The following is a 24,747-nucleotide window of genomic DNA, read 5'->3' as shown; positions in this document are numbered from 1 at the left end:
TTTATGTTCAAACGGTTTTAGAAACACTAATAAACGTTCGCATGTTTATGTATTAAACACAAATTAATCGAACAAACTGTGACATTGTCTCTTTCGTCTTGTTTTGGCGCTGTCAGAATTGGGTCTCTCCTCTCTCGTGGGTTTGTTTACAAGACCACGTTGTTTCTCTTCATATAACGCTGATTGGCCAGGCACCACCAAAGCTCCGCCCACTAAAGGCTGTCAAACTAGCAACTGTATCCGAAGAGTCAAAAATCTCCTTTTAAATACAACAAATGTAAAATCTAACATAGAAGCATAACCGCGTGTGTTGCATAAGGTCCTCAAGCCCCGGATTTGTTTAACCGGGAAATCAGGAAAGCGCTCTTTTTTAAATATTTAAAACAAAGGTCGACGCGGCAATCAGCCGGTCTGAAACCCTAACACTTTCCTTCAAGTTTGGTGGAAGCCATTACGATAGTCGTTTCGAAATCCATGCGGCTGAATGTAGACAATCTACACACAGAGCCCTTGTATTGTTTTGAGTCTAAAAGCTCAGTGTAATATCAAAGTTTGGGGTCATTTTTAAGGCTGAAAGAGGCGCGACGCATGCGCAGTGGCCGCAGGCGGCTGGACTTTATATAGCTTGGCGCCAGCTATTCATTCATTCGCACTCAACACTGCGGTAAGGACACGTTCTTCTCACTTTACCAAACTTTAATTTTAAGATATTCGTTTCAATTGATGCATACTTTTGTCACCAACTTGTTTAATCGATATGTTGTTGTGGTCTCGTGTTGCTTTTCGGCTTGAAAAGCAACTGTTGCCATTTTAGCCAGCCAGCTACGACTAAGGAAGACACCCTTAAAACCTCTTAAAACGGCTTTTTCGAAATCTTTAATGGCATGAAAACCACATTTAATATTTCTTGTATGTGGGAAAAGTCTAATATTGTATGTCATTTTGACCGTAACGGCTGAGATGTGGCTGAAAACTAGCCAGTTTTGCTAGGCGCCAGATTAGATCTTTGTATGTAGGTTACGCGGACGTCTCCCGGCAAACTATGAGAAATGAAGACAATAAGCGATTCTGAGAAAAGTGTTGTTGGATTGATACACTTAAGCAATGTCTCCCAAGCCGTATTTTTGCCAAGCTGGTGTTAAATGAGCTTTTTACGTGTTTAAATGTGGGGGTTTTGTGGGGGCAGCTGTAGTCTCCCGCTTCATGTAAATTGGCGCGGACTGTCCTTTCATGTACCTACAGAACTGGATCGTGTATTTCTGGTTTTACTAAAATAACACTGGATAATTCTACACGTCAGTACAATTAGCATTTACGTTAATGCCTCTAGATTTGTCATTATAAGCATTTGTTTTATTATCTGATGTGTAGATTTATTTCTGGTCATACACTTCCCCCAGCTAAAGTTAGATGGATCCAAGCATAAGCCTTTAGCTTTATTGCAAGCGTTTCTCAAGTATTGTGTTTATATCAATGCATTTTTTTCTTAATAATGCTTTTGTTTGATAGCATACGTTGTAGTCTATTCACATTTGTTTATCCTAAATATAAACGATCTGCAATGTACCTTTAACCATACGTGCTTCTTCTTTACAGGCGAAAAGATCCAAGAATTGTTTAGAAAATGTCAAAACGCAGGTAAGAATCTAGAAAGAGAAACTCTATGTTTATTATGCGATCGCCTTAAAGCAAGATTATATATTCATTATTTGTTTCTGTAACTTAGTGGTCGTAACACATTACAAGAAAGTAATCAAAACAAACCAGAACAGAACAACAAAGTTCAACGGAAAAGAAAGGGCGAGGTGAGTCATCATTTTACTCAAATAAAACCGTAAAATATTTACAACAGTTTGCGCTATTGATATTTAACCTCGAATCCTAATTTTCAACAGTGCAATAAAAGAATCCCTACAGCCAAGAAACAGCATTATGAAATCCAGGTGAGTTGATGTGTGTATGCCACGTAAAGATCAATTTTCGGTCAGTATTACAGAGCCAGGTTGTTTATTGTGTTTTTAAAGTAGTTAAGTTTATTTTTAGCAGTAGTGTGTTTGTTAGCAGTAGTTCGGGCATGCGCAGTAATTGTGTCAGCGGGTTAATCAGAGCGCGCGGCGCGCCACGAACCTCCCGCGTTTATGGCCTTTATCCATCAGCCCGCGAAAACCTCTTAGTCTTCGCTTAATTGACTGGAAAATAGTAGACTGTGTTTTGTCTGTGAACATTACCTTTCATTTTATTGACTGTTTCATGCCCAATTCACCATAAATATGCATAAAATATGTATTTAATGTGTAGTCTGTCATAGCTGCACATGAGTCTCTATTAGTGACCATTGTGTACACTATGAATAAGATACTATAATATATATAAATACCGATAGAACATTGAGTGAAGTTGACAAAGAATCGTAAAAAAACGTACTGTATGTTGTACGATATTTGTATTTGCATAGGTTACACCTGGTGCGATGCGACATGACAAAATACATTAGAAACGCATTAGAAGCCATTGACATTTGAAAGCAGGTTGTCATGTAAATTTCCTTCTTTTAAAATCGAATTAAACTGAAATGTTACTTATCGGACCAAAGCCACGTAGACCGAATATTTTGGATTTTAACCTGCAAGTTGAAGGATGTTACTCCAACAAAATACAGTAAAAGATGTAGGCGTTATATTAGACAGCAACCTGTCATTTCGAAATGTCACAAAAACAGCCTTTTTCCACCTTAGAAATGTTGCCAAATGAAATATTCTGTGTTTGGCTGACACAGACAATCTTATTCATGCATTTGTGGAACAATGCACATTGTGAAAAGCGCTACATAACTAAAATTGAATTGAATGTCACATCACGCCTGCCGTGTTCGGTGGCGACACAATGTTAGACTCTTAGTGATGTTTTTGTTACATTTTTCTTTCATGAGTTATCCTTTAGTAACAGAATTTTTCCTTTTTCTAGGACCGGTGTTCTGACGGTGACATTAGCCCCAGTGTCTTAATCGAAACGCCTCAGAAGGAGCTTCAAGAGACCAATAATCCTTCTGGTTTTAAACGCTTCCAGTTCAAAAACCTCTTTGTTAAACCGTCTCCACTGCCAAACCTCAGGTAGGAACTGATGACGTCACATGCAATGTTAGTAATGTGTAGATTGTAGGAATTCTGCGTTATTCCCATAAAATGCTTTTGCCAACATCTTTCAATGGTAATTCGTATTTGACCTTTTTTTAATGGCTCACGTATGGTTTATCCTGACAGCTGGGCCAGTTCAGATGATGTGTGGATAAAGATGCTGAACAAGGAGCTGAAGTATGTACACGACAAGGGCTTCATCCAGCAACATCCATCCCTGCAGCCCAAAATGAGGTCCATTCTTCTGGATTGGCTCATAGAGGTTAGTGTGCCATAATTTGCTTTTCTTTTATGATGATATACTTCATAAACCATCAACATTGTCTATACACAGCTGATTTTATGGTGTGTAAATCTGCTTTGCTCAGGTCAGTGAGGTTTACACGCTCCACCGGGAGACGTTTTACTTGGCTCAGGACATTTTTGATCGCTACATGCTGACTCAGAATGACATTGGCAAGGATCAGCTGCAGCTCATTGGCATAACGTCACTCTTCATCGCATCTAAGATGGAGGTAGTTAAAGTCTTCGTTTTGACTTTAGATCTGCTATAAAAATCCAAGCCTAATAAAGTAAAAGTTTGTAAATGACAAGACCAGTGCACTATGCATAAAATTGAACTGGAAAAGTTTACAATGCATGTTTGTATCTCATAAATGTTTTTCTTATTCAGGAAATTTATCCTCCAAAGCTTCAAGAGTTTGCTTATGTGACTGACGGGGCGTGCAATGAGGAGGAGATCCTGGCAAAAGAGCTTGTGATGTTGAAGGCATTAAAATGGGAGCTCTGTCCAGAGACGGTCATCTCGTGGTTGAAGCTATACACTCAAGTTTACTCTCTACAGGATGACGCCAATTTCCTTGTTCCTCAGTTCTCTCAGGAAACTTTCATTCAGATCACACAGGTGAATCTTCTTTAGATGGTTTTTAATAGGATTTGTTAGCTCTTAACGTTTTCTAACTGTTGAATTTTTTCATCAGTTGTTGGATCTTTGCATTTTGGATATTAATTGTTTGGAGTACCAGTATGGAGTTTTAGCTGCTGCAGCGTTTTGTCACTTTACCTCATTTGAAACTGTCTATAAGGTGTCAGGTAAGTGATCTGAGGTGTATTTTACACTTTATTCTTTGCATCTGTATGATCTTTAAAGAATCAAACCTGATAAATAACTTAATTTCTCACCAGGGTTGACATGGGAAAGTATATCAAGCTGCGTTCGGTGGATGAATCCATTTGTGCGGACGGCACGCGAGTGGCCCGGACCGCAGTTGAAGGACTTCAAGAAGGTGACGACAGAGGACCGTCATAATATACAGACCCATGTGGACTACCTGTCCATGCTGGTGAGTATTCTGTCATGTGTTCATCAACTCCACAGTAGCCTTATATAAAGACAAAAAAAGTGTAATGCCCTTTTTATTGGCTTTGCAGAGTGACGCACATGACCGGCAACAGGACAGTTTGGATCGAATGTCTCCATTGGCTATAGGGGGATTATTGACCCCACCTAAAAGCACAGAAAAGCCTCCTAATGTGTGATCGGTATGATGAAAACATATTTGAGCCTGTCCTGATTTAAATACTGTTTCCTCACAAAGACCTCCTAGTCCATGACACCCAGAGAGACTAACAGCTGTGTGCGGTACCTCAATTCATTCCACAGCAGGGTGTTGTACAGTTGTTTTTGGGAGGTGTGTGTGAAAAAGTGACAAACGACTGAGAAGCTGTCACAGACTTTCCAGACCTGTAAACTTCAGCTTAAAGGGAGAGTCCTTTGACATGGTTTCTCAAAGCAGTATTTGAAGTACTGAAAGTGCCTGCCATCAAAGAATGGATAGTAATCCATGTATTGTAGAATAAGGAAAGCGCAACGTTCTTACACTTAAAAACGTGCATTGGGCCACGTTGCCAGTTAAAGGGTTGTCTACACAAATGCTGCTCCTTCATACAACAAATGTTACAGTTTATGTTTTGTTTAATATGATTTAATTGTATTATGAATGTGTTGTGAAACTGTTCTGAATCTGCTTTGCCAATAACTTGGTGCTTAGTCAAACATGCTTGCTTGACATACAGGGTTTTCCTGTACAACCGAGTCGGTTATGGCAAATGTTTGGTTTTTTAAAACATTGTTTGTCATTCCCATGCAACTTTGTTTTCATAGAAATTCCTGAAAGACTTGACTGTTTTCACCCCCTCGGAAGTTTAACCAAACTAAACATTTTCAATTAAATATGCCTATTTATTTTTACTATTGGTAGCTTTTTAGACTGTAATATTTGAATTGCAATTTCTAAATTCCTCAATGCCAAAGGCATATTTAAGAATTTGAGGTGCTTATTTATGAATTTAATGCTGTATGTTTTTTGTGTAGCATAGCTTGATTTGTTTTTTTTTTACTTTTGGATTTAAGAGCCAGTGTTTGTAAACTACACTGAACACATAAGAACACTGTAAAATAATGAATTGTACATAAGATGTATATGCTTATAAATAGCAACGTCATAAGTGTTGTAATGTGAAAATATTAAAAAGCAAAATTAGAATTTTTCTTTGGCAGTTAACATGTTCAAACTTGTGTTCACCGATAATGAGTATTTTTTTTCTAGGCTGTCAAAACCATTTTATGAAGCCTGGTTCCACAGCAGACACTGTTTAAATCTAATCCAGGACTGTACCTTAGTTGAATTTAGATATTTATATTGCTTTTACAAAAATGCATTGGATGAAAACATTAATGGTTTGCATCTCGAAACCAAACAATGGCATAGACATATTTTTAGACATTTCTGGGCAAATTCTATTCAGTTAAGACCGGTCACACATTCATTTTAGTCTGGGACTAGCCTTAAGCCTTGTCTGTAAAATCGGCCAAATGTCATGGCATTAGTTGATAAAATAACCTCAAATAAGTATCTTCTCACATACAGTGTCCCGAGTATGTACTGTACCGACAGATTTTCACCCACTATAATGGTAGGCCATTTTAGGCCACATGAGCCATGCAAGTAGTCTATGAAGGGGAGGAGGTGAGCTGTGCCTTTTGGTCTAGTGATAGGAACAGCACTTAGACTAAAGCGCAATAAATCACATCTTTGAGCATGAATTGCAAAATGGACTAATGATATCGTTGAGGTGTCGGTCTAACAACTAAAACTGCCAGAAAGAGCAAGTGGAGTTGTTTCTCTGCAAACCTCCATGTAAACTACAAACTTTGTTTATTATACAATGTGTGGATTATATTTGATTGAAAGCTGCTTCCATTCTAAGAATTTGCTGAAGCTACTGAGCTGGATGTTTTAACAAAAAGCATGTTCTGCCCATATTGATGAGTAATAAAGTTTTCTTTATTAAGTTATTCAAAGAGGCTGTCTATATATTAATGCAACGGCCAGCCTCTCTGCATGGAGGTGTCTGCCAGACATGCGACTGGTACATGGACCATAGACTCTCATTACAATGCCCCCGCTGTGCGAGTTATTGTTGAGCAATTCTGGGAACGATTGCCCCTCTTTAGCACCTCCTCACCCTGAACTCACAACCCCCCTGCAAGAACCCCCCAAACAAAAAGAGCACTCCAGACTCAACTACCTTTATGCGTGCCTTTAGTTTTAATGATTGTCCTAAATACTGACGCATTGTGATGGCTTGGACAACTTTGAACAGACAAATATATGCCCCACAAGTTTTTTTTCTGAATGAATCAAAGAAATTAGTTCACAATCGGTCAATTCTGTTGTATACTGAACAGCAAATACATTTCTTGTCTACACGGAATATATCAAACATCTTTTCTTCTTAAGATATCTTTTTACATCACATTGATTCTATGGAGCCTTTAACAGAACTTAATTCTGTTGTGGAATCACAACCCTCACTAAGAAATTAAATTTATTTAGACATAAGAAAAATTAAGCCACGGATAGCAGAAATTCTGTAAAGCCACCTGGCATTTGCCATTCAGCAACATTATCTCTGCACTTGATGCAGAACACTGAGCACACTTTTATAATCTCCCAACTATAAACCAGCTGCTTGTAATAATGACTAAATTCATCTGATTGGTACAGACTAGAGGAAGAGGCGTGGTTAAAATAACCACTCAATAATTGACAATTTCCAACAATTAAGATCTTAAATGAATGAGAACGCACAGAACTGTAATCCACCACTGGGTGGCAGTAAAAGAACGAAAAAAGAATTCTCTACTTTTCAGAAAGTCTCATGGCCATGTGTGTTTTTATATTGGCAAATCGTTTCTAATAGTTAAAAAAAACACTCACAATGGCTCAAGGAAAACATTTAATTTATTACCATTCATATACAAAAAGGAATATCAGATGTTAGGTCCCTATAAAAGTATTATGTACATAATTTACATGACGTCAATACAATAAGCAGCACAAAACGGTGATGGGTGAAGGGAAAATGTTGCTCTTGTTTACAAACCGAATGAACTGACCTTCCCCGATGCGCTCAGATCAGTGTCTGGAAAATGCAGTGGCAATGTGTGAGCCTGACCCCAATTTATTTCTCTGTAGGTGCCGCAACTTACACGAACATACGTTTGACATGAATTGTGTATGCAATTGACAGAGAGGTTTACCTTGAAAACACAAGAGAAACCTCTTAGGACTCTTATAAAATATGTTCTGCAGATCGGCAGACTCATTTTCTTAATTTCACAACGATAAAAATAGAACTATACAGATCTTTTGTAAGCATATTGCAATTTTAAAATATCTATAAGCATTTTTGTGATTGTTTTGCGCTGCCGACTTTTTCGACTTTAAAAACACAGTGGGTTCTTAACACGGCTATTTTGACTTTACACGATACATTCATCCGGCGTTTCCCATGACACTGACAACAATGTCACCGTGTTTCAGCACACCAGGATCAGGAATGGTATACACACTATGTCCTTCACATTAAAACAAGAAAGGAAAGAAAAACGCCTATGCAATGAATATTCATGACAGAATTGCATTTATACCAGAGTAAAACAATTCAATGCCACTAGAAGGTGATATAACTTATGCTCACCTTGCATGAGCGGATCTTTGATATATTGGCACATCATTCACCTATGAAATCTTTCGGTGTCTTCTTAGCCCTCTTTTTGCAAAATTATGCTTCAGAGCTAAAATTCAGAAGTGGGTATTTATCAGCTGGGTCCATTACGACCGGTGTGTTTTTGTGTAGATTTACAAAATGTTATGTCCCGATCAGTACACAGAATAATGCTGCGTTCCTTTCAGATGTCGGATGTGAAATATTCACATTCAACATCTATGGCTTACATTAGCAACGAAATGGTGAAAACAAACATCATACCAGCAATAAAGAAAAACTGGTACGCCAGCATTGGGTTTAAAGGTTTAAGACTACCAACTTTGTTTTACACATCTTTCTATGCAAACATTTATAAAACTTGTTTTGTTATATTAATTTATGTTTTCATTCGTAAGTTTTTGTCTTGGATTGTTTTTGTTTTATTGGATTGAAAGTGATTGCTTATCATTATCTTTGTCTAACTCCATTGGTTTGGATGGAAGCTTTACATTTCTCGAATGGAGTGCAGCATTACTCACGTCCTTCTGCAATATGTTGGTGACATGAACGCGTACCATGTTCTTCATGGTGACAGGACACGTGGTGGCTCGCTGGCTTTGTTCCGTATCATCTCAGAGCAAAAATAAATATGAGTACATTGAAAAGTTCTCTCAGACAGCCATCAATAAATAAAGCAAATCCGTTCTCCCACTTCAGTTGGTCTATAAAGCTTTGTGAATGCACCCCAAATAATCAGAAACCGGCCACATATCTGCAGATTTCAATTTGCTCCCTTTAAACAAATATACGCAAAACTAACTCTTGGATTGAAGGGTTGGGTTATTGATGCTGTTCATCGATCTGGTTTGTAGAAAGACTCTGGCTTAGGCATGGCATCGTATCCATATAGGGTATGCCCAGTTCCGGCCTGCGGTAAAGCTTGCTCAGCCCTGCAAACTTTGATCCCCAGTGCTGTAGGGAATCATAGCTAAAGTCCTCTTCAGAGATGGCTGATCCCAGAGAGCTGAGGCTTCCTGCTGTGGAGCCCGTTCCCTCGATGCAGTACACGTTGTAGGTGTCCATGGGGAAGGACGTGCTGTCGTTGTCGGCCTCCCAGATGATGCGTGACACGTAGCTCTTGAAGTCCATGGAGCAGTGGGCGGGGCAGTTGGCACTGTGGTGGTGGGGAAGGGCGGCTCCGTTGCCGATGTTCCCGCAGGGGTGGACCTCCTCCTGGGAGCCCTGAGAGGACTTGATGAGAGGTGCAGTGGTGCAGGAGGACGACTGAGAGAGACTGGAGCAAAGCGGCCTCTTCAGCTCTGTGATGTCATAGGCGTTCTAGTGGCACAAAATAAAAAGAGTTTTACATTTTTGCAAGGCTTCTATTTGCGCGTTATGTTTTTCAATGCTCTGTTAATGCTAAGGAATCTGAATTGTGTTTTATATCAATTGGTAGAGCATTGGATTAGCAGCAAAGTATTCAATGGTGCCACCTAGAGGGACATGCCGGAAACATGTTCCCGCTGATGGAAGTCATTCCCCTGACCTGAGTGTTGGTGAAAGGAAATCAATGTCTCCCCTTGGCCTTGTGTGTTAATGGAATACCTGGTCCTGCTCTCCTCCTCCTTCCTCGTTGTAGTTGAGGATGTTCTCCCGGATGTCCTCCCAGCTCTCGTGCTCTGCCGGGATGTGGTACACTCCTCGCTTGCGAAACTTATTCCGACTGCCCTTCTGATTCCATACGGTCACTGCCACGAGCACACCTGGGTGTGAAATAAATGAGAGACAGATAGGGAGCTTGTGAATGTTTGTATTATTTGATCACTTTTATCTTATTATAAGTTTTATTGTGCTGTACTGACGCTTTGTTATTATTGAATGGACTAACCAAAATGATTTAATACCTAAATTTCATTTTATCATGAGGATGCTTATGTACAGACAGGCCATGCAAAACGTCAAAATGCATAATTCGGATCTCTGCGCTTTCATCCGTTTCTCCCATCATCTCCTGGACTCCGTCTGCTTATGGATGGCACGAAGCCTTTCTTTAAGTAAAGGAAGATCAATCCTAAAATAACCCACGTGTCTGCTGCCAAATTTCTCAGAAGGCATCTCTCCTCCACCGCAAGCCCAACCAATCCCATTATCTGGCAGCACTTTTCTCTCTCTCGCCTCGCTCGATGAGTGATTCTCTCCTGCATGCGCTAATGCCTTAAAAAGGATTTGTGTGTCTGCCTGTGATGTCACTGACGGAGTGTCAGAACCAGCAGAGACCTGGAGGGCACTGGCAGTCTGTCATGGCATTGTTACCTGTCAGCAGCGCACACGCAGACTCACCTGACCTACCTCCTTATTCTCACCTCCTTCTGTCTCAGTGTCTGTACATGCATGTGCTTTCTTTCATGAACACATGTACGCAATAAATACCGAAAAAAACGAGCAGGCACATGCTGATTGCCAGGATGGAGCTCGGACTGAGCGCGGCGATCCGGAGAGATTTGACCTGACCGATCTCACACCACTGACCCCTGAAACCCTCAGGACAGCGGCACTGGTAGCTCTTGGTGGTGTGGGCCAGACAGGTGCCACCGTTACGGCATGTGGTGGGGCCGCAGGGGGAAGGGGCACAATGCAAAAGTCCTGTGACCTCATCCATCACAGCAACCTGATTGGCTGGGCACCTGAGAAGAGTTAAAAGAAGATTCCAGTCCACATTAGCCTTCTCTTAAGAAGGTGTACTTCAATCAAAATCACAGTATAGACTGTGTGAGAGTGTTCTGACCTGCATTCATGTTTTCTCCACAGATCCACACAGTATAGCGGGCTCAGGCAGGGTTTGGGACTGCAGGCATCAGAGTGACAGCCGGGCAAGACCCCACGCCGCTCAAGTACCGTACTGAACTCTGTGCCCTGACCATCCAGCAGTAGGGAGTGACCGTTTAGTCGCACGTCCCGCATACAGCCTGCAGGGTAAAAGACATAATAATCTTAATAATCATAAGTCATCTTTGCCCTTTCACATAGTGTTTTTGTGGAGCTTTTATTTTCTATCACCAATGATTCATTTATTCTGCTTACAAAAGTGTTATAATCATTATTATTGAGATAAATTGAGGGGTATTAAACTTCCTTGACATACTATCAATCCACATTCATCCAAGCTATCAATCCACAACATCCAGGCTAGGTACATTTGTTTAATTCCACATTTTATTTTTGAAAAGTGTTTCTTTAGGTGTAAATTTTGACAAAAGCTTTGTGTGGTGTTCGGGGCTGCCGTACCAATTTCCAATGTTTCCTAAAACATCCTGCAGCATTTATATATATTAAAGATGTTTTTTACCTTCATAGTATTTCTTACAAGTAACAATTAGCAATTAGTGACAAATATTACCCATATATGCTAATGTAAATGAGTTGCTTATTAGCAACTTATAAAAAGTTGCTTGTAATAGGGATGAGTAAACATCGTCATACATATTTTCTATGGCTGTAAAAACGGAAATAAAAACAACGAATAATGCTGTGGGATCCACCAGACACACGAACAAAAACATAAGTGATAAAAGTTTAAAAGTAGTAACTACTGTCAAATACTAAGCTTTTATCATTCAGACAAAAAAGGGTGACCGAAAGTGACCCCACATCAAAAGGAACAGATAGATTTAAACAAAAGCATGATAAAAGAACAAATTATATATTTGTTAGGAAATAAAGCAGAGAATAGGAACAGGTCACATCAGTAATAGAGAAGAGCCCCACCCTGAAAGTCTCCATGAGCGTTTGGAGTGCCGCTGTTTCCCAAAAACACGCTGGAGGGATGCACCACTATTTCTTTCTTCTGTCCCAGGACTCCCGTGACCTCTCGTGAACCTCCGCCCTGCTCCAGTCGCAGAGTGAAGATGTTGTCATGGCGATGAAGGCTGACTAGGACCCACTGCCCATGGTTCACACGTTGGCCTTTGAGTCTCAAAGAGTGAGCACCGTCTCCAAGATTACAGCGCACGCTGAGGTATCCATCAACTATCTGTGAGACAAAAAGTTTGAAGTACATGAGATTGTGCTTTAGTTTCCAAATCTTACAGTTTTATGTTATGTATGTTTATCACTTACTTCCAGGATAATAAACTCATTGGAGTCGCGGGAGGACATGCTGAGCAGGATGCCTGCAGATAAGCGCGTTCTTAGAAGTAGATGCGCTTGAGTTTTGCGTGGACTTCCACCGCCTCTGAGCTGGTACCGGAGCACACTGTCCTTCTCAAAGGACCACTCAGGAAGAGCTGTAACACAAAACCACTTCAAATGAACCGTTCAAAAATATCACAGTGTTCTCAAAAATGGGGAAGCGCTGTCTCACGTTTGTCACATTTGTGTCCACTGTATCCAGAGTGGCAGTCGCAGCTAAAGGAACCCCATTCCCCCAAGCACTTCCCGTGGACGCCGCATGAGGGCCCTCCAGCGGTCAAACATACGCCGTCTGTTAGCGTACATCCTGGGGTGCTGTTCTCGCTCTCTGCCGGGCTGCTGAGGTCATACACCTGACAGAAAACAGACACACAGAGACACCCGAGTCAGCACTATTTTGAATCTCATTGACCTGTATTGACTCGCTGTCAGAATGCGGCTCGGCTGGATGTCTGCTATGTCCAAACAAAGACAGGGGATTGTAACCCAGTTCTTAAACCTGCACACCCAGTCTGAACCACAGCCATTAGGTTTAAATATACACTTTAAAGGGATAGTTCACCCTAAATGAATATTGTTATATTATTTACTCACCCTCATGTCATTTTAAACCAGCATGACTCTCTTCAGCAGAACAAAAATGATGCTATTTTGAAGAACATAGATAAACAAACAACACCTCCCCACAAAACCACTGAGACATTTCTCAAAATATCTTCTTTTGGCTTCCACAGAAAAATAGTCATGCAAGCTTTGAACAACATGAGGGTGAATAAATGACAGAATTTGTATTTTGGGTGAATGATCCTTTCACTAGATTTACCTGACTGTCCACGACCAGGTTTCTTACGCATCCAACAAAGCCCTTGTAAGGGGGGTGTGACCGACGGAATGGGTGGGTCTCTTTAACCCCGCCCAGCTGGAGAGGTTGGTTGACATCCAAAAACCTGCAGAGGAGATGCACATATGTGGTCACACCACATCCTCACTGCTATATACTTCAAGTCATCAGAATACATTATTTCAAGGATGCTGATATACTGGTGACTTTAAACTAGCTTAACCAATCATAAACTAGCCTTACCAGCATGAAAACCCAGATTTTTTATATAGAAATATCAAGATAAAATATCAGTTTCATGTCCTTTACCTCTCGCTGCCTGGAGTCTCTCCTGAGGCCTTGCACACCGATTGATCCATCTCTAACATCTCCACTCCCAGACCTTCCACCTCGCTCATCGCAGCACCAGAGCAGTGATCCAGAATCATCTGTACGGTCTGCACATAAACACACGCACACACCAATGATTTTACTTCAGGGCAGTGTGTTACATCACATACAAGGGCATGCGCGGTCAACTTTTATAATGGAATATTTTGGACCCAAATCCCGCAAGGCAACGAAGATCACAATCTGCTTAACCCTCAGAGGTATGTTATGATCTTGACTGTCTGAAAGCTTCATATCTCGTGAAATTGAGAACATTATGAAGACAAACTAAAATTCAGCTGGGATTGGCCACAGCCCGGCATCTCATCCTGTTTGTCTGACCTCCGAGACCTTTTATCATTCCTCTCTGTTTATTATCTGAGTTTCGCCGTACCTTGCCGTCACTGATGATGTCGAGATGATGCCAGCGCCGGTCAGCGGCGGAGGATCTTGCGGGCAGCTGCAACGTGAGCGTCCCTGAACCATGATTCACACTCAGCAAGGGAACTCCATTTTTCAGCTCTGATTAAAGAGACAGAAGAGAAGAAGACACGGAGTATTGATGTGGGTGTCAACGGATGTAATAACAGTGGATTACTATAATGTATCTAATTTCATATCTTTAAAATTCCATGTTTTTATATTTTTGCATTTCCAGATCATCCAAAGAAATGTACAGTGTATTCAAGTATGTGTGTTCACAGCTAATTGAAGCCACAACCTTTGCGTTGCTAATGCTATGCTCTACTAATTGATCTACTGTATACACATGTGTGTTTCATTACAATAATTTTCATATTTTCCTCCCAAAATTTTATTCTAATTAATTTCTAGTACTTTATTTGTCGAGTAGGTTTTAACTTTAAAATAGGTTCCAGGAATGAGTATACAGTATGCTGATCTGATTACATGCCTGTGAGTGACTTATTTTATTACATTTTATTACTATATCTGTTAACTTTAAATGAATAACAGGTTCCAGGAATAAAGTCAATTTGGTGATTTGCTCATTTGTTTTTACATGCTAATCTGATCTATATTCCTGTTAAAGTAGTTAAAACTACTTGCACTATTACTTCACTTATCATTTTCTTTCTTACTAATATTAATAGCAATTTTACATTGTTGCAAAGTAGCTTTGCAAAAAAAACAGTTTAGGGCAAATAGTAAACACATTAGATTTATTTCTCATTTATTTAAATTGTATATTTTTTTATAAATTATATAAAATAATTGAATAATTATTCCATGTTATTGATTCAGAAATGACATACTAAACCAATTAAACGTTTTCAAGGTGCAGCATATGGTCACATAGACTAAGTGGAATAAGAAACTAATGCTGTTTTATGCCCCCTCTAGATCGTTTTTGACCCAGACAGCAAGAAATGCTTATTCGTAATCAATCCGTGGTCAGTTTCAAATTGCTGTCACTGCAGTGGAGGGTTTTGGCCCCAGTTCAATAAAAACACCACCCAAACTGATGATGCAAGCTTATGCAAGGCCGCAAGGGGGTTGTTTCCTGAAATCATACCACCAGTTGCATAATACAGCATAGGGCAGGTGGAAAATTTGACCTTCAATGTTGACCTGGGGTCGAGATCAATGCTGACCCAAACCCCACACTCAACAATGCTGACCACATTCATTTAAATATCTATCATTAATGGCTCTCTTTAGACTGCACTTGTGCAGTTAAGAGATTAAAGTCGCTCAATAGTAGCGAAAATCTTAAACAAATAATGAAAATTATGTCATTTTTCCTTGTGTCATGTTAATTCCACATGAGCACAAAAGCTGAACGTCTTAAGAATATCAGAAGGCTGTTTGCTGTCAAATATCGTCTTGCGAAATATACCCAGTGCGATGAAGTCCTCTCTTTCTCCTGGCTGAGATGTTCCCATTGGTCCATTGTAGAACAGCAGGCCATTGGCCGCTTCTGTGATGAACTCCAGAGAAATATGGCTCTGAAAGCAAGGCTTTATGGGAGGAAACCAAGCATAACCATTGCCTAAGAAACTATGTTTGGTTTGCTGACATTCCGGTCCATCAAACATGGGGGGACACTTACACCTGCAAAACAGCAAGAGATCCTCCATTACTAAATTACCAACACACAGTGATTATTTTATTATACAGAAAAAATGTGCAGCACACAAATGATCTCTAAACTGTTTTACCTGTAGCCCAGTTCAGTGTCCACACAGGTGCCTCCGTTCAGACAGGGGTTACGCAGGTATGAGGAACACTGCAGGTGGATGCTTTCTCGCCCAAGACAGCCACACTGAGAGTTCGCTTTGGCCGAAACCGAAACAAGAGAGACATTTCCACTGTTTAGTGTTGTAGGGGTGTCACTGAACGTGACCTTGCTGGAACAGCCTCCGGTCTGACTGCAGTCTGTATAGGCGCACTCATCCACCCCCACCTGTAGAATGGTCCCATCCAGAGCCGACTCCAACTAAGAGAAACAGAAGGCTTCTTTTTAATGATTTACTTCATTAATTAAACTTCAATCATTTATTCATTTTGGTTACTTTCAGATGAAGAACTGTTTGTCTGTACTTATATTAATGTTATAAAATTCTATTTAATTTGAATTATTTATTATTTATTTTATTTAATGACTTGCACTACTACATTACTTATTATTATCTTACTAAGTAATATTTAGAACATCTTTGTGTGAAGTATTTTTTAAAGATTGATGATTAAATTATTTTCATTAAATATACGCTTCATTAAATATACTTCAATTGTTTTTGTTACATTTGCTGATTTATTTTTATGTGCTGATCTGTTTTCCTGTCAATTAGAAATTAATAATATTATATTTTAATATTATAAAATGTCATTATTTTATTTTATAATTAAATTGTATTTTTACAATTCAATTAAATGTTATTTTATTTTACTACTTGCACTAACATTTTACTTATCATTATCTTATTAGCTGATATTTATAGCCTTTTTGTGTAAAGTATAATTTTAAATAAATTATTAATCAATTATAAATGAATTATTTAATAAATAAATCATGAGATATAATTATTAAAACTGCGTTTTTATTGTTAGTATCAGAATCATACTCATATTTATATAATCATTTTTGCATTTTCATTTATCACCTGACCAGACACTTATCTAAAAGAACTAAAGCATGAGAACCTACACATGCATTCCATCATTGCAATTTTGCTTCTATGGTTGTGTGTGTAACTCCATGTGTGTTTATGCCAGTTATAAAATGATGGAAGTCCATCTCAAGGGCACCGCTTCACATCACTCAGCGGCGCTCTAAAGTTTTCAAACTGTTCCTGATGTAGCGTACCAACTTGAGCTCTGTGAGACCATCAGCACCACGCTGGGCTGTGAAGAGCCCTCACTCCTACACCTGATTTACAGACTGCTAGATTCTACACAGGGAGTAACATGTTTTTTATTTCCCTCTATCCCGGCCTCCCTGCTCGCCGAGAGCAGCAGCCCACCATCTCATTCCTTATACAGAAATGAAATATTCATTGACTCCAGCACAGCGTGACTATAAATGCAGGTGTGCGATTCATAACCACCATGTCTGTGTCTGTGTGAGTAACAGAGAGAATGTGATACGTGTGAAAGTGCCAGTGTGTGTCTTTGTCACCTTAGCTTTGTGCATGGCCACATAGGCGTGGAGTTTCTCTGGTTTATAGTATGGTGAGCCATGAGCGGCGAACCACACGCTGAGGTGATGCTGTGCCGACTGGCTGCCGTTGGCCACGCTGAAGACATCTACGTTTCCCAGGTCTGTCTGGAGGAGCTCAGATAAGAGGCGTCTGAGACGCATGTATCTGCTCTCCTTATTCCCAGATGTCTGGAAAAACTCATTTGCACTCAGGTCTGTTCAAAACACACAAACAAAGACACACAGTTCATTGTGATTCTGTCCTTCCATCTTTGTTACTTGACTATCCCCGGTGACCAAAGCTGATAAACACTGAAGGGGCGTTAATGTGTAAAAGTGGGCGTTTCATATAGCATGTTAATGTCAGAAACATGAGAACATACATTTTTAGACTACAGAGGAAGTTCTTAAGCATATGGTGTGTTTGTATAGTACATGAAAGTATTTAATGATAATGATCAACGATTCATTGATTTAAAGCATTAAATATTTATACATTTTACATTTACATTTAGTCATTTAGCAGACGCTTTTATCCAAAGCGACTTACAGATGAGGAAACATTGGAAGCAATACAAATAAATGACAAATATGGAGGAGGTCTATTTTAAAGAGACAGTTCGTCTTATATTTTTTATTCAAAATCTCTATGACTTTCTTTTGCTTTTAAATTTGAAAGAAAATTAAATTATTTTTAAGAACGTTGGGAACCAAACAACATTGGCACCCATAGACTTCCATTGTATAGACAAAAACCACCTAGACATTTCTCAAAATATCTTATTTTGTGTCTTAAAGAGGCTTTAAACAAAAATGAATGGCAGAAATTTTATTTTTGACTGGACTGTTTCTTTAAGAACTGAAAGGGAAGATACTCACTGGCCAGTCTTACAGAGCCAGCGCTCCGAAGCACTTCCTCATCCAGCTCCATCACCGTGACCTCAGCTGAGGAGGTGACATCAGGCCAGCTCTTATCTGCCACCCTCACCTGCAGGCTGTAGAATCCAGCTGGTGTGCCCTCTCTGATGCTCAACTGACCCGTGTTCTGGTTCACACTAAACTGCCTGTGTGGATAAACAAAATAAGACAAATACTAAATCATAAGGCAACTTGTCTACGGATTCTGATCTCTACTTAACAACTAAAAACTGAACAAATGTCAAAAGCATTTGGAAGAACATCAACTACTTCAAACTAGAGAGAAAACAATGAGTCAGAGAGTCATTTCCAGGTTTGTTCCTAGATCATCACACATGAGATGGCATCAGCGTCGTGTGCAGTACTGATGCGGCAAAATGACTCTGCTGTATTATTAATGGCTGTGTATATATCAGCAATAGCACTTATGTCAACTCCTGTCTGTGACTCTTAATGTGATGACCATGACAGGGACACTACTGCTGCTCCGTATACGAGACATCCCAGACACAGCAATGCATCACCAGTCTCTCTCTCTCTCTAGGTCACAGTTGTGATTAAATCTAAACACTAATGGTGCTAATTCCCCTTTTTTTTGCATGTTTAACATTTTGAAAAGAAAACAAAAGATCTAAGTGCGGCTGAAACAGGTGTGTTTGGCGCAAAATTAAATTGTCAATCGAGTTTACCTTTAACACCAACACCGCTGTATGACTCTTTGAAAAGGCGTTTGTACCGATGCTATATTTAGCATGTAGAAAACCTCAGATGTTGAGCACCAAGGTCACTTAACTCACATTAGCCGTTGCTCAAATTAAATTCTATCATGTTCACATAACAGGAAAAGAGTTCCACCTCACCGGTGACCTTCAGCTCTTCTGCCAAATGAGGTATTTAACCGTCAAGTAAGCGAATGATAAAGGGCTTGGATTGAAGCCACGCTCTCGGTGCCAAGAGATGTGTCAGGGTAGCTAGAATCAAACTGCTAATGTATTAATGTGTTAATTATCCAAATAAATGGGAGCCAATCCTTCGCAACGCATTTCGGGCCACAGCTTTCGGAACTTAATGTTGCAGTGTGAGCGAACACATTTGTTGTATTAGCATAAGTATTAGCATTTGAGTATTAGCCCAACTCTTCTCTAGTTTTGGGGTTCACCCGTGAACTTCAAACAGTCCTTTATCAGATAAACAACTATAATGTTATCAGAAGAAATATTTTTGTACCAATATCTACACTTAAAAAGAGCTTTATGGTTCACAGCTGAAAATATTTTCAACTTAATACATAAAAAAGTGTCCAAAAAGGTGCCCAATGCATACTATGAAATCTCAGAAGAGGCACTACATTTAAGTATGGCACTACATTAAGTACTAATATACTATTTTAATTAGTACTATTTGCTTTTGCGCCAATTCTGTCTTCATTTACTCAAATCTGTATAAACTGCCAGATCAAATCTGCCACCATTGACTACCATAATAGGGAATGTATTTGTTCTGTTGAACACAAAAGAAGATATTTTGAAGAATGTGGGAAGGCAGAAAGTTCTGGGGCACTTTTGACTACTATTGTAATTTTTTTCTACTATGATTGTCAATGGTGGCCAAGAACTGTTTGGTTAACTGTTAATATAAGTAAGAAACTCTCATTATTGCTATAGGAATGATACTGACTAATTGTTGTAACAAACAGATACAATTTCATCACATCACTTGTAGGTTGGTCAGTCATCAAAATCTGATTTAAAAACCAAATCGGATCTGCCTACGCGAAGAAAGCCTTACATGCCCTCCATTAGAGAGAACCTGTAGCCAACATCATTTTCTCATCTCACTTCAGAGTGAATTTTGAATCCCCTGTTTGATGAAGTATTAAAAAGCGGGTGACAGGAAAGCTGTCGGCGCACTAATATGCCGCGCTCCGTGCAGCCTCGTTCTTCATCTTCGCTCACTTTTATTCTTTTTTCTTTGCTTGTAAGAGTGAGTTGACACAGTAGAGTTTGAATCAAACTTCAATAGAACATCAAAGCACCTGAGGGGTTTGCCTTCGAACTTGTACGTCTTTTCGCTCCAATCATCAAGGTCAGGGGATTGAACCTGTCCGAGCACCGTGGTGGGCAGCGTACCTGGGGAAAATACATAATGAGGTTAGAGAACAGCGACCGCCATCCAGTCTGAGCAATACCTAGGGCGATGAATGTGTGCGTGTGGGGGTGGAAGAGACGTATCTTTAAAGAGATAAACAAAACAGCAGAGCATCTCATTGGCACATATGGTCCCGCTTAAACAGAGCAGTGGGGGGGGAGATGCACCATTGCCAGTTCTCCATAAGGCAAAATGAAATGCTGTAATCCTGTTAGTCATGAAATCAACATCTTTTAAAATGGCTCCTGTTTATATGCCCCTTAAACCTGGATTTACGTAAATTGTTTGCGTTGTGCCATGTTTACGCTATGTGACAAATCAAATTCCTATTACAAGGTTAATACAGTTTCAGCAGAGAAAAGAGGAAAACGCTACAAAATATATCAAGTTCCAAAAGTTTTAACATTTCGGGCTGACAGATTAAATTAAATATATTTTCTGGATATGTGTTACTGTGAAATCATGGATTTTGTTATTTAAAATATTCTTCAAAAGCTTAGGGTCATTTACTCATTTATTCATTTGCTGAAAATGTAACTTAAGAATTCGCTGCTGAAACTGTATTAACCTTGTAATAGGAATTTATCACATAGCGTAAACATGGCACAACGCAAACAATGTACGTAAAGCCAGGTTTAAGGGGCATATAAACAGGAGCTTTTTTCGATTCTGGACTCTGGACGGCCATAATGTTTTGTCATTAAAAGAAATTAATATGTTGGCACAAATTAATTTTCTCCATTTAAGTTATTTCAAACCTTCTGACATATGATTACAAATATAAAGTTTTATTTGATCTTAATGAATGTATTATTTAAATTTTTTTGACAAAGTAAATAGCATAGACATACCTTGTACTCTGTACACTATAAACTCGCTGTGTCCTGCTGCATGAGGATGGTCATTCTTATCTCCGATTATAACCGTGAGTGTACTTGTGGAACTCATTGGTGGAGAGCCACTGTCAATCATCAGGATGGGAAGAAGATACTGTTTCTGCTTCTCCCTGTCAAAGGTGCGAAGAGCAGTAATCTTGGCACTACCATTTCGCAGGTCAGTCAAATTAAAATTAGTAACGTCAGAGGTAAGCATCAATAGACGGATAGAAAAAGGCCCTCCGTTAGATGAGGTGTCTTTATCAATGGCATTAAGCAGAACCGAAGTGTCATTCATGTGAACGATCTGTGGTGCTGCAGTGTTCTCCCACACAATGGGCCGATAGGGAGCTTCGAACTCTGGTCCATTGTCATTTACGTCCTGCACAGTTACCAGCACAATGGCAGAGCCAGTCAGAGCAGGGCTGCCCATGTCTGTAGCCAGAACCATGATTCTGTGTTGGGACACCTTCTCTCGGTCCAAAAAGTCTGCAACTACGATCCAACCACCCTTATCCACCAAGAACTGATGGAAGGGGTCGGATTCTGGGGCGATGCTGTAGGTGAACCTCCCATTTTGGCCAGAGTCCATATCCATGGCGGTCACCTGTGCCACAATGGTGCCAATGGGAACATCTTCGAACATGGATCCGGCCTCGTAGAACTGTGGGAAGAAGACTGGTGCATGGTCATTAGAGTCTTCCACTTGGATGATGCAGAAAGCCAGGCTAAAAAAGTCAGCGTCTTCTACTTTCACTGTCAGATTGAAGTTGCGTTCATGCGGTTTTTCAAAGTCTATCTTCTTCTTTAGCCTCACCACGCCACGTCGGTTCGCCTTGTCTGTTTCTATAAAGAACTTACGATCTTCATCGCCCCCAATGATGCTGAAAGTCATTGCCGAATTTTCACCCTCATCGCCATCTGTTGCAGCCACTACCACTACCTCGCTGTTGATGTCCAAGTTTTCCGGCATAGACGCCATGTAGACCTTCTGGGTGAACACTGGAGGATGGTCATTGACATCAGAAATCACAATGGTGGCTGTTCCCGTCCCCGAAAGACCTCCCCCATCCCGAGCTTCCACAACAACAAGATATCGGTCCACCACTTCCCTGTCCAAAGAGCGCAGGACTGTATAAATAGTCCCTGTGGCTGGATTGATGGAAAAAAGGTTTAGGTTGATCTCGTTGCGCACATTTTGTACAATTCTGTAGGTGAGGATAGCATTCTTGACAACTTTCGGGTCATCTAGGTCGGTTGCCCGCATCTCCATTATGGAAGTGTCAGCTGGGGAGTTCTCAGGCACGTGACCTAAAAAGCAGTTATCGGTGGAACACAGGAAGACAGGTGCATTGTCGTTGATATCCTGCACATCCACTAGTACATCAGCGAACCCGGTTAGACCCGACCCGTTCTCATCTGTAGCCAGGACGAGGAACTGCCAGGCGGAACGAACCTCACGGTCTAAACGGCGTTGGGCGTAGATCCTTCCGTTCAACTCGTCTATGGTGAATTCGCTACCGGCACCCTGTCCATGTAGAGAATACCGCACTGCACTCTGGTCCGCCTCTTGATCTGGATCTGTTGCTGACACCTGAAAGAACGACAGATGGGGCAAAAAAAAGCTTGCATATTTGAACTCAACAAACTCATGGCAGAACATATGAGGCAATTAAAAGTTAATAGTCACAGCAAAGGTATGCAGATACCCTTCTCTTTCCCGGTATGTTTATGCAAAGCCTTTGAAGTCTCAATAGATGCAATATTGAGACACACTAACAGATAATGTAACCATGTGCCAGGGACCTCTGAATAAAGACTGCTTCACCACTCACCTCAAGTACAAAGACTGGAAGATCTGTGAGCTCTTCTGTGACACTGGTTTGGTACTCGGTCTGAGTAAAAATAGGCGCCTCATCGTTCTGGTTGATGACATTCATGACAACCATCGTCTGGTTTTCCCATTTTCCATCCGACGCGACCAGCCGTAACTCATATCTCTGCACTTGCTCGTAGTCCAGCCGCTGGGCGATGAAGATGGTGCCGACCTCTGGCTCCACATCGAAGGCACCCATGGTGTTCCCCGAGGTAATCTGGTAGCGCAGCTTGGCGTTGGCACCTGTTTGGGGGTTTGGGATGTGTTAGCATTCTAGGAAGTGTTAAGCTCGGCTTAGCTGGATCGAAAGAGAATGTCAGCATTAATCTGTGCCCACTTGATGTGGATTACATAAAGGCCAGGAAAGCTCAAACGCACACAGGCACACAGGCACAATACGATTGTACTTAAATATTGGAATCAGCATACATAAACATACAAAATGTCACATGCAGGCTGTTTTGTACATGTCATTTTATAACATGCAGACGATACATACAGTCATCAATACATCATTAAACCAATCCCATTTTCAGCCTTTTCCATAAGCAGTGGCTTTAGAGCAAATGAAAATAATACACAGAGGATCAAATTAAGAAAACACTTTTGGTATGGTGTTGATGTTGACATACTTGAAGCTAATTGTTGACTTCTTAAACAGCCATCACTACGACCCCAACTAAATCTGTCTACCTCTGGTTCACTGTGGGAGGAGATGACATGGCACTAGCTTCTCTCCAGTTCTGTTCACCAGTCTGGATCATATTTTTTCAGACAAACACCATCTGGGCGTGATGTGTGTGGATTTCATTAGAACGTGTCGTGCTCATCCTGGCTATCCGCCACAGTTGTGAAGCGCGATCTGCCGTGATACTCTCTGGGTGAAGACCCGACGATTTCGCCAGAAGCGGCTTTCATAATGACCAGCCGAGCCATATGGCTTACCCTCAAAGCTCCAGCACTGACCCAAACCGAACTCTTGTAGCAGAGTTAATTATTGTTATTTTTCAAACAGTATATATCCATCTTTATACATTAAAAGTATTTTAGGCATGTGGTCCCTCAATTGCATTTGCGGGGCCCGTGCTATCAAAAATGGGGAATGAAAGGCGGCTCCAAAGTCCAGGAGACCTGTGCTCATTCAGCCTGAAGAAAGTTTTGCATGTTTTACATATTTCATCTTTGAAATCAGTCTGGAGTTTAATGAACAGCTCAAAGAGGACACTGCTAATCAGCTTTAGGAAACACTTAACAGGACCATAAAATTCCTCTTCTCCCACAAATCAGCTCCTAATTATTCCTACATCCCATTTTCATCCCCAGCGTATTATGAAATATTGCATTTTAATGGTGATCTCGTTCACTGTGCCTTCTAAAGCAGGGAGGGGACGTAGGGACATCAAGTTCTGATTTGCATTTCATTTCATGACAGTCGTGAGATATTAGCTGTCGCCCGGCTCTGGACGCCCATCCAGCCATGGCAGGTCAAGTCACCCTTCTCACCTCCACGGCGCTTCTACCATCTCATTGTTAATGAGCTATCAGATGCCTGTGCAGCTACATCTCAATGTCCCTGTCTCCTTCACCGCAGTCTGCTTGTTGATACGGCTCCATGCCACATGTAATTTTCTCATGCATATGTAAGGGGTGAAGCCGCTCCTGCCCGTTTGTTTATGTTGACG

The 24,747-nt window shown here is 40.5% G+C and overlaps 2 protein-coding genes across 2 annotated transcripts in view; one reads left to right on the top strand and one right to left on the bottom strand.

Annotated features, from left to right (window-relative positions):
• The first annotated feature begins 601 nt into the window (after positions 1-601).
• ccne2 (cyclin E2) lies at positions 602-5,678 on the top strand. The gene is made up of 11 exons (XM_079468928.1): positions 602-664; positions 1,597-1,638; positions 1,727-1,805; positions 1,896-1,943; positions 2,965-3,110; positions 3,261-3,396; positions 3,503-3,649; positions 3,808-4,038; positions 4,115-4,226; positions 4,320-4,477; positions 4,566-5,678. Exons 2-11 carry the CDS (start codon positions 1,625-1,627, stop codon positions 4,671-4,673), a joined length of 1,179 nt encoding a protein of 392 aa, XP_079325054.1. The 5' UTR covers positions 602-664; positions 1,597-1,624; the 3' UTR covers positions 4,674-5,678.
• Positions 5,679-7,424: 1,746 nt separating this feature from the next.
• Positions 7,425-24,747, bottom strand: part of LOC306901384 (neural-cadherin) — a 91,426-nt gene continuing 74,103 nt past the window's right edge. Inside the window, exons 17-33 of the mRNA XM_079469072.1 lie at positions 23,025-23,308; positions 21,166-22,783; positions 20,202-20,295; positions 18,128-18,312; positions 17,228-17,463; positions 15,768-16,045; positions 15,446-15,660; positions 13,982-14,109; positions 13,528-13,655; positions 13,201-13,324; positions 12,550-12,730; positions 12,306-12,472; positions 11,955-12,219; positions 10,975-11,155; positions 10,620-10,873; positions 9,795-9,952; positions 7,425-9,527 (exon numbers count right to left, since the gene is read on the bottom strand). Coding sequence (XP_079325198.1) covers positions 9,030-9,527; positions 9,795-9,952; positions 10,620-10,873; positions 10,975-11,155; positions 11,955-12,219; positions 12,306-12,472; positions 12,550-12,730; positions 13,201-13,324; positions 13,528-13,655; positions 13,982-14,109; positions 15,446-15,660; positions 15,768-16,045; positions 17,228-17,463; positions 18,128-18,312; positions 20,202-20,295; positions 21,166-22,783; positions 23,025-23,308 — 4,994 coding nt within the window. The 3' untranslated portion in view covers positions 7,425-9,029. The remainder of the gene's footprint in view (positions 9,528-9,794; positions 9,953-10,619; positions 10,874-10,974; positions 11,156-11,954; positions 12,220-12,305; positions 12,473-12,549; positions 12,731-13,200; positions 13,325-13,527; positions 13,656-13,981; positions 14,110-15,445; positions 15,661-15,767; positions 16,046-17,227; positions 17,464-18,127; positions 18,313-20,201; positions 20,296-21,165; positions 22,784-23,024; positions 23,309-24,747) is intronic.

The sequence above is a fragment of the Barbatula barbatula genome, assembly GCF_947034865.1.
Source record: "Barbatula barbatula genome assembly, chromosome: 12".
Taxonomy (NCBI): Eukaryota; Metazoa; Chordata; class Actinopteri; order Cypriniformes; family Nemacheilidae; genus Barbatula; species Barbatula barbatula.
Note: the sequence above shows the minus strand (reverse complement) of the source record. Positions and strands in the feature narration are given on the sequence as shown.

Coding starts and splice junctions, on each gene's coding strand:
- ccne2 (XM_079468928.1), top strand. Junction 3,397..3,502: donor TTCTGGATTGGCTCATAGAG/GTTAGTGTGCCA, acceptor TGCTTTGCTCAG/GTCAGTGAGGTTTACACGCT. Junction 4,039..4,114: donor CTTTCATTCAGATCACACAG/GTGAATCTTCTT, acceptor TTTTTTCATCAG/TTGTTGGATCTTTGCATTTT.